This window comes from Anastrepha ludens, chromosome 2, assembly GCF_028408465.1.
Source record: "Anastrepha ludens isolate Willacy chromosome 2, idAnaLude1.1, whole genome shotgun sequence".
NCBI lineage: Eukaryota > Metazoa > Arthropoda > Insecta > Diptera > Tephritidae > Anastrepha > Anastrepha ludens.
This window is the reverse complement of record NC_071498.1, coordinates 36888522-36898689: the sequence shown is the minus strand read 5'-3', so window position 1 is coordinate 36898689 and position 10168 is coordinate 36888522. Positions and strand designations below refer to the sequence as shown.

At 35.8% G+C, this 10168-nt stretch overlaps 1 protein-coding gene across 1 annotated transcript in view; it reads left to right on the top strand.

The window, feature by feature from the left end:
* The first annotated feature begins 6307 nt into the window (after positions 1 to 6307).
* The window catches only part of LOC128868684 (acetylcholine receptor subunit alpha-like 1), a 185005-nt gene continuing 181144 nt past the window's right edge, over positions 6308 to 10168 (top strand). The window contains exon 1 of the mRNA XM_054111065.1: positions 6308 to 6511. Within this exon, the coding sequence (XP_053967040.1) occupies positions 6320 to 6511 (192 nt within the window). The 5' untranslated portion in view covers positions 6308 to 6319. The remainder of the gene's footprint in view (positions 6512 to 10168) is intronic.

The window sequence follows — 10168 nt, the reverse complement described above, 5'->3', positions numbered from 1 at the left end:
ATGCACCCTAATGTGCATATGTGTGTGAATATAAAGTGCAATATTTGCTTTTCACCGCATTTTTGTGTTGCTGATTTTTTCATGGCCTCTTGCAAATGCATTTTAAGCTTTTAGACAAGTTTTATGTTTACTTTGCAACATCAACTGCAACCAAGAAGCCACCAATCACACTTGTACACTAAGCAACTAAGCTGATGTTCGTTGCGGGTCTACTCGTATGTACTGAGTGCAGGGTGAGTGAGTGGCAAGGTCCGAAGGAACTTTTTACACTAAACGCTTTCATCGGAAAGTCTGTAAAGTAAATATGCATACATACACATACACCTACACACATCAGCTATAAACTTGCATGTTGCTCTAAATGTCTAAAGTATATTGGTATGCACAAAACCACCAATTGCATGTTGCTGCCACTTTTGTTGCTGGCACTTTTTCACAAAAGTTTCGTGCAAAGATTTTACGTGTCAGCATTGCATACTTTTTAGCATAAACTTTTTATGTTTATTTGCTCTCGGCAACGTGGAATGCCTAACCACGATTGTTGCCTACGCTTAAGTGCTCATATTGCACACACCCATAAATGGATGTGTATGTTTATGTGCATGTATATGTGGTGCGTATGCCAGCACTCACACATGCACACGTGTCTTAGTCTACTCCTGTGCCACTTTTCACTTTCCTTAGCCTTTTGTGTCCTGGTACACCAGTACGTATACGCAATATCAACTATTTCAACTAAATTTGTATTATGCACACTTTGCTACGTTTTAAAAAGTGTACACATGTGTGCACTTAAAAGGTTTTGTGGTGCTGGCGTTAGAATGCACTTTTAAAATTGGCTTTTTGTTATGGTTGCAACAGCAAAAAAAGAAAAAAAAATTGGAAAATTTTAAAATAGTTTTCAAACTTTTGCGGTTTATGTCAAAATTTAGAATTTAGTTTAAATATTTCATTTTAAAGAATATGACAGCTTATGCGCAGATGTATGCTCACTTATTGTTGCAATTGGAGTTTACAAAATTTATTATATTTTTACTTGAAATGATGTCATCAAAATTTGCACACACAAGGTAATGGTGCAATACGCAGCTAGGTATGGAACAAGGTGCAAGGTAGTTCATTTCACTTTTGTGGAGTTTTCAATATTTTTTAATAAAAATTTACATCAACATAGTTTAATACATATAAAATAAATTGCCTTTTGTCCGATCCTCGAATAATCCTTCCTACTTACAAAAAAAAATTCCCAAAAATCGACTATTTTTTGACCCCCCACAGTGGCGTTCCCCCTTAATGAATTGGAAGACATCTCAGCAGCGGGTTGGAAATGTATCCTTAAATTCGCATAAACTGAAAATAGGCACCATGCGGGTGGACTATTTCAAAACGCATAGCTACTGAACCCAATTTGGTAGCGTTATGGAGCAAACAGGTCTATGCGTGACATAATTTAACCTAATGATTTTTACTAATGTTTTTCAGATGGATTTTGGTGCATTAATCCATACAAAAAAGAGTTTCTCATGGAACACGATCTAAACAATTTTTTTGAGAAATCAACAAAATTTTTATAAATTACACTTTTTATATGAAGATAAACCACAAGAACGGTAAGCACTCACCATGCACTCAGTTATGCTCGCGAGCGCATACATATATTTATATATATTTATACATACATATATGCTTGTATATGTCATATAATCGAAGTGCTTGAATTTTATCCTCCAAAGTGCGTGAGCTTCAGCTACATGGAAAGCGTTTTCTTAAAACATTAGTGCAAATCACCCCAAAAGTATGTTTGATAACGAGCGTATTCGCCTGAATGCGTACCCAACTCTCGAAAGTCGCCAATACAATTTTACTTTAAAAGTTGCAAGCAAAAAAAAAAGAAAAACAATAAACAATGAAAAACGGAAAACGAAAAACGAAAAATATCTCAATTCCAGATTCTCTACAAGCAGCACAGTGGAAATTTCCGACTTTAGTTCTACACGTTGTTGCTCAGGGCACACAAATGCAGGCGCGCCCAACAGCGCATCCAAAGATACCATATGCACAAATACATATATATGTAATTGCAGCACACACTTAGGTACACATAAATTTATATACGCCTTTTGCCAGATATGCCTTTAGCCCTCAGGCAGTCAAGCGGCAAAGATTAAGAGCCAACATTTGGCAATGTCGGAAATAGTTTTGACAGTCTTTTGCGCGCTGCCAATGAACGTTCGGTCACCCACTTGCTGCCAGTGGAAATGCACATACATACATCCAAACATGGTACGTAGAAAGCATTAAAGCGCTTGCATTTATCTGGATTTGTGTGCGGGGTGTGGCGAAATTTACGACTTGATAAATTTTAACTACAGTTAAACCTATAAGCGCCGATGGAGGGACCCACAGTCGTGCATAAATGCACTACTCAGCACTTTGCTCATACATACACACACGCAGACGAACACATGCATTCTGGGAGGAGCATTCAGCACACAGGCACTCATACATATATACATGCATAGCTATACATAGCAGCGGAGAGCACACACTTAGTTGTGTGTGTGCATACAAACTTTAAGGCATCTGCGTATAGGCATAGAAGTTTGTACATGGAAATGTGTGCCTTTGGTTGAGTTCGCTGTCATCGACCTTTGAAAATGCACAAAATAGCTCGTTAAATGATATTAAACTTACTTTTCCAGTACTTGGCGTAGTCAAATAAAATTCCAAACTGCAGCTTTTGTATTGAAAATCTATAGCACTAAAAGTGCTGCTTTTTAGGGCTTTTCTACTTAAGCCTAAAATTATGCTAATATGTTTTGCAAGTGTTCAAGTTGTAACTGCATTTTGAGGGTTATGGGTTCGAAAAACAAAACATGTATCTGAATGGCAGTTGAGAACGGGAAAGTTGAAAAGGAAATTGCACCGTCTCGGCATTGTAAAATCTATGACCAGTTGTGCATTTGTAGAAGTAACAACTTTAGCAAGATTAGTGTTGATATGAAAGCTTCTACGCATATTGTGTTTCGTACACTTAACTTGTAGAAAATGGGATTTATTTTAATGTCATGGTTGTACTATGGCAAAATATATCGTAAAATAGAAACATAAATATGAAAACTTTTATAAATTTCCAAAATTGAATATTTGAAATTTGAAATTGGTAATGGGGCTATTTTAACTGTATTTTTGGATGTCTTTAAAGCTTATAAATTTCTACCATAAGCAGGAAACCAAAGTTTGACTCTTTCGGTTACTTCGATCAACGAAACGTGAGAAATGGCTGTTGTTAAAGAAAAAAGAAGAAACATAGCTCGCAACCTGATGAAAGAAAAAAATTGATAGAAAAAAAAACCGATATTTATAAAAAAACTGTTAATAAAAGAAACTGATTAATTGCAAAAACAAATAAATATTAAAAAATTAATCGATACATAAAATATGGCTAAGAGAAATATGATAATAAGTTGACATTAAACATATTTGAATAGAAAACCAACACATCGATATTAAAAAAAAACATCGATAGTAAAAACACAGATTATACACCAAAAATTAATAAGTAATAAAAAATATATGCACACTAAAGCAAAGATTCGGTAGCATAAATATATCGATAGCAAAATAAATAGGTGCAATAAAGCCAATCGAAATAAAATACTGAATCAATAACAAAATCAATGAGTTGATATTAAGAAAGATATGACTAATAAACACAAAGACGTGCAAACGCCCAATAAAGGGTTTAGCACCTATTATTTATTTATTTTTTTAAAGAACAGATTGTTAACAAGAATAAATCGATATCAAAGTTTACTTACTGCTCTCTCTTCTCCCAGTGAGGTACAGGGCCCTTAGCGAAAATAAATTTATACAAACAAATTTCAGAAAATTAACAATCAAAGGCCGATTTTAAATACAATTTCAATAATAAAACCAATAACTCAACAGAAAAAATGAATCGTTATTAAAAAATTAAAATCTTATAAAAGGGTGGCCGCGTATCAATAATGAACCGATGATATCGATATCGATAATAAGATTAGAGATTGGAAAGCATAAATAAATGGGTAGGAAAATATATTTGTGTAAAGAACGAATCGATATTAAAGAATGTATCAATAATAACAGTAAAAATATAGATCGGTGTTACAAAATATCGATTATAAAGACAATAGAATTATAGAAAAAAAACCGATATTAAAAAATGTTTCTTTAATAAAGCCCGTAATTCGGTTTCAAAAATAAATCGATATTTTATAGTACATCGATAATCAGCCTATAAATCGGTGCTAAAGATATGTCGGTCTTACAAAATATACCCTAACATAATAACAAAATTAAATCGATAAAAACTCAATACTGCTTTTTTCACTTTGTAAAGGGTAATCAGATTGGATATACTTTTTCCAATAGGGGTTTTCTGACAAATCACGCGTGACTACTGTCCATCTAAATATGTACATAATTTTTTCCAGCATTCATTGACATTTCATCATGGAGAGACTTACACCTGAAAACCGTTTACAAATCGTACAATTGTATTATTATGTATGTATATTAAGAAAATCGAAGCTCTGGGAAAAGTGGTGCACATAACCGTCCTACCGAAGACACTATTCGGTAAGCCATCGGCAAAATTTGCGAATGATTTTACTTTACTTGATGAAACTCGACCAATTAAACCATGTACAGCCCGAAGTAGTGAGAATATTGCGACTTTAAATGAGAGTTTTGCGGAAGTTCCGTAAGAATCGATTAGGCGCCTATCTCAACAACTTGGCCTATCATATATTACTACTTGGGAGATTCTACGCAAAGATAGCAAGATATAGCAAATCCAAGATTTGTAGCCGGCCGATTTTCTCAAGCGTCATAATTTCAGTCGCTGGGCTCTTGAAAAACTCGCCGAAGATCCGGATTTTGGAATCCGAATTTAGTTCAAGGACTAGGTCAATTTTTGGCTTAATGCCTACGGCAATAAACAAAATTGACAAAGACGTTCTATAACAATCATTTAATATTGAAAACAACCCTTTTGGTGCGGTCTATGGGCTGGAGGAATCATCAGCCCATATTTCTTCGAAGACGGGGCTGGCGCCAATGTTACATAAATGGTGAACTCTTTGCTATTGATTTACGACTTTTTGAAGTTCAAGCCTGTGATCTCCACCAAATTTGCTTCTAAAAAGACGGCGGACGACGCTACTTTCCATATAAGCCGTGAAACAATGCATTTACTTCGTCGTCGTTTTGGTGAGAAATTTAACTCTCGTCTCGAAGTAGTGGATTGGCCACCAAGATCGTGTGGTATCACACTTTTGCACTTTTGTTTGTGGGGCTATGTGAAGTTTAAGTTAAGTTATTTTAAGTTTAAGTTATTTACGACATAGCGAGCGCAGTTCTCCAACGAGTCATTAAAAATTGATGTTTACCGATGGTCGAATTACGGCACAGTTACTGCCAACATTTGAAAAGGATTATTTAAAAAAAATAAATGGCATGAATTATACACAAAAAAATAATCAAAATTGCCCAATCAATGCGAATTTTCGTTGATTTATTTAAATTTAAAATTCGATATCCCTAAATTGATCACGAACAACAATTAGTGAGAAAGTTGTGGTAGGAAATGCTCCTACAGCGGTAAAAAACTCTTTACTTTGTATAAAGCTAATTTTATATACCTAACTTTCGATATACCTAACTTTCATTCTTCACTTGTTAATCTACTAAAATATTTCAAATTCATAGTAGTTAAGAGGCACTTAGAAACACTGAAATGGGAAGTCTTATTTCACCCTCCTTGTCCTTATCCTTCAAACACTGTTTCTGCCTACTAGCATTTATTTCGATCGATGACACATTCTCTGGCTGATTAACATTTTCATTTTGTGAAGAAGCCAAAAAATGGATCGCCTTAAAAGATGAGAAGATGGGAAGAGTTAGTGGCAACCAAGGAACAGTACTTCGAAGCTTAAATATGTGGTCACTTTTTTTAAATAACGCCGCAAATTTTGCAGAAAAAGTGAAGGAGGAGTTGCGCACCTATACATCTGAGTTTCCTACTTATTATTTTCATATTTACAACCGTCTGAGTGTTTTGATTATTTGAAGAAGCGATTTTTCAAGTCAAATGCCCTCCCAAGATATCTTTGAAATATTTTATTATCTATCTTAGTGAAGCCGTGCCCATACATACACGTATAGAAGTACATTTAAATACATACACATAATAACTGCAACTTACTCAATAAGCTTTACTAATAATTTTCTTCAATTTACTTTCTTTCTTTCATAGGGGTGGACCTGGCCTAAGATGGGGAGCGTGCTATTCACAGCTGTGTTCATAGCGTTACATTTTGCCACCGGCGGCCTGGCCAACCCAGATGCAAAACGTTTATACGACGATCTCTTAAGCAATTACAATCGTTTAATAAGGCCTGTGGGCAATAATTCCGATCGTCTAACGGTCAAAATGGGACTACGGCTATCGCAGTTAATAGATGTTGTAAGTACGCTAACTATTTAACCACTTGAATATACAGCAGGTGAATACTACATATATACACATAAAAAATATAAAAAGTAGTAAATAAAATAAAAGTGAAAAAAATGCATTCAAAAATTGCTGCAAAATTAGCAGCAAAAACCGAATTGTGGGCTAATAATCCACTTAGAGAGCCCTAACTTTGTAATTTGATAACCTCAAAGAAAATCATATCATTAAGCTTTACTCCTATAATTAAAATATAAAAGCTTTTAATTTCTGAATTTGCAAGCCATCGCAACTTTCATAGCCGTGAACTGCTGTGGTGGGGTTGCATATTTAAACGCAAACGAAAATAAAACCGAAAATGATGCTAGACGGTTTGAGTCCACTCATAGCGAGAGCACTAATGAAAAGCGTTCTTTTTCTCGATTTTGTAAATACCAGTTCATGAGTAGAGGCTTTTCGATGTATCTTGCATGACTGTACCGAAACCCCTACTCACAATATCAAGTAAGCTCGCACAGCTATGATTGTTGATTTTATATTTTGCGCTCAATAATGAAAGCGCAGTCAAATAATAATGAAAATGGCTTTATTCTTTTTTCAAATATTCTGCTTGGAAATCGATAGACTTTTGCCAAAGCAATTTCCTAAGCACTTTTGCCACTTAGAAGTGGATACCTGAAAAACGAGCTGCATATAGGCTTCAACTGCTTCTTCAGATGTTGAAAAACGTTGACGTCGCATTTTATTTTTGATGTTTTCCAAATCAGTTCTCAAAGTCTGATGAGCCATTAATTCGAACTTTCGAAATTTCAAAAGCTTTCTTGTGTGAACTGATACGTGACAGCTCACATTGTCTAGGAATCAGTTGATCTGTCTTCGGCGGCTGATTTCCTTCTTCTATTTTATGAAAGCTTCTGACAAACAAATTGTTGTGTATCACTCAGAATTGAATGAGTTGCGACATACCCGGATTTTTCGAAAGTCAGGCGACGATTTGCTTTGCGCTGTTCCTTTTGCGAATAACTTTTATTGGATTAAGTTCATCTTGAACCACTCACACGGTCAATTGTTGTTCGGTTTTCGGTTTGTGTGCATAGATCCAAGGTTTGCTATCTGTTGTGATATCATAGAAGTGATTTCAACCATCGGAGCTGAATTTCTTCAACATTTCTTTATACCAATTGACACGAATTGTTTTTTGGCCAATTATCAAATTATATCCAATGAGAATAAATATTCTTCCTCCTGTTCATGCAACTTTGAACGCACAACCGTGATTAGAAATGCATCTCGCAAGGATCGCCAGCCACGTTGGAACTCGTTGTACCAGCGTTTCACAGTGGCTAAATGTTCAACCCCAAAGTCGAAGTATGTTGATCGATACACGATAATAAAATATTAAAAAAATTGAAAAGAACACGAAAAGTCGTAAGTGAAACCTTTTATATAAGTTTTTGCAACAAAGTACCAAAGTTTTCGATTAAAAAATCAGTTTCATTCAGCTCGTCACACGCAGTGTTGCAAAGGTGCAAAACATAAAAAGCAACCCATTTATTGTTGACGAATCCTTCAACTTAATAAATGGGGCAAAGAACGTATTGTGGTATGTCCGAAAAAAGTCGAATTTACTGAAAACAAATTTTTAAAAAAGTTTTATAAATATAAATACAATACAAAAGTACATACAAGGTGAGTGCGTTAAAAGTTATATCGTTAGCTGACTTCCAGTGAAAGCTTGGTGACATTCGGTTTAGTGGAACCGAAGTTATTGCGTCTAAAGTGTCAGTATATATATGCCATCGGTACAAAAATGAGTTTCGAATAAAGAGCTGGTTTTGTTTCAAAATATGTAAAACGATTACAGAAACATTTGAATTGATAAAAAAAGTTTATGGCGATGATTATCTTTCTCGTGTCAGAGTTCATGAGTGGCTTACACGTATCAGAGATGGTTGTGAGGACATAAATAACAATAAACATACGGCCATCCAAACTAAGTAATCACCGGAAACTCCATTGAAACTCTTCGTAAATTTATGAAAAATGAACCGAAAACATCGTTGAAATTCATGGAATCGAAGTTGAGTATTTAAAAACATCGATTTATCGCATTTTATCTGGTCACTTGGGCTTACGAAAGGTCTGTGTACAACTGAGGACCAAAAATTGCTCAGAGTACAACTTTCGAAAGATCTCATTAAAGGGGCGAGTAACACTAGAACTTCTTTTAAAACATTGTAACTGGTTATGAAACGTGGTCTTTTCAACATGAACCTGAAACTAAGCGTCAAAGTGCCGACTGGAATGCCCCAGACGAGCCGGCACCGAAAAAATCACGTTTGGAGAAGTCAAAAATCAAGTCGATGCTTATTTGTTTCTATCATACGATTCCAAGGGAATTGTCCAGAAGAAGTTCGTGCCAACGGGCCAAACCGTTAATGCAATTGTCTATCTTGACGTTTTGAAGCGTTTGTTGCATCGCATTCGTCGGATTCGCTCTGAATACCGCGAAGGAGGAAACTGACGTTTATTGCATGACTATGCACCATCTTGTCAATCCACTCTTGTGACTGATTTTTTAACCATCAATCACTAACCGTATTCGCCTGATATGACTCCCTGTGACTTCTACCTATTCGGAAAATTGCACTTGGCCATGGAAGGAAAGCGTTTTGGGTCCGTAGTGGCCATCCAAAAGGCTTGTACCGACATCCTAAAGGACATTCCGGTCAATGACCTGAAACACTCTTTAAAATAAATTAACTCGAAGTTATCAGAACAGAACTGCTGTCGTTTTTATTTTAGCTCAGTCTAGTTTATTTTGGTCTTCATCTTGTATATGCATGAGCGTAACTAGGGAGAGTTGTGATAAATTAGGTTTTCATTTAAAACTATCATTGAGCGAAGAGGATTTTTTGGCAATCGATTTCTTGAAACATAATTAAATTATTGGCAAACACATTTTTTTACGACTCTTAAAAGAAATTTGAAACAAAAACAAACGGGAAATGTTGGCCTTTATCAACTCAGAGGGCTGCATTTAAGAAGTACCATATCACACAAGCTGTAGAAAGTGGATAGCAAATCTTTATACAGATATCTATAGAAACTCAAACTTTTACAGTAGAAAGAATTTTGGAGAAATTTGACGTAAACAAGCGACACGTCGAAATCAAATTTAAGTTTTTCTTAATTCTCACGCTGAGAATAGTCTTTATTGGTTCCTTTAAATGCAGATAAATATTGTATATTATATACAGGGTTTCATTGAAAAGTAATGAGCCTTCCCGCGCGGAGCGTCTGCCAAGCGATCAACCGAATCGGCTGGTGGAGGAAAATGATCTTTGGACCTTCCCCTTCCACTAGAAACCGGTCCCAGTTCACTGGCAACAGTGGTGCAGTCAACATCGCTGCGCGCGTGAAAGTTGTTTTAAAAGTGTTAGGATTTTGCAGGGGCGAAAATGCAGCGATTGTTGGAGCAACTTTACTCGATCAAATTTTGCGTAAAGCTAAACAAAACAAGTACCGAAACCTTTGGGTTACTCAAGGAGGCTTACGGGGACGAATCTCTGTCCAGTGCCCAGGTAAAACGATGGCACAAGTCGTTCAAGGAAGGCCGGGAGGACATCGAAGACGAACAGCGATCTGGAAGGCTTTCGACGACGCAAA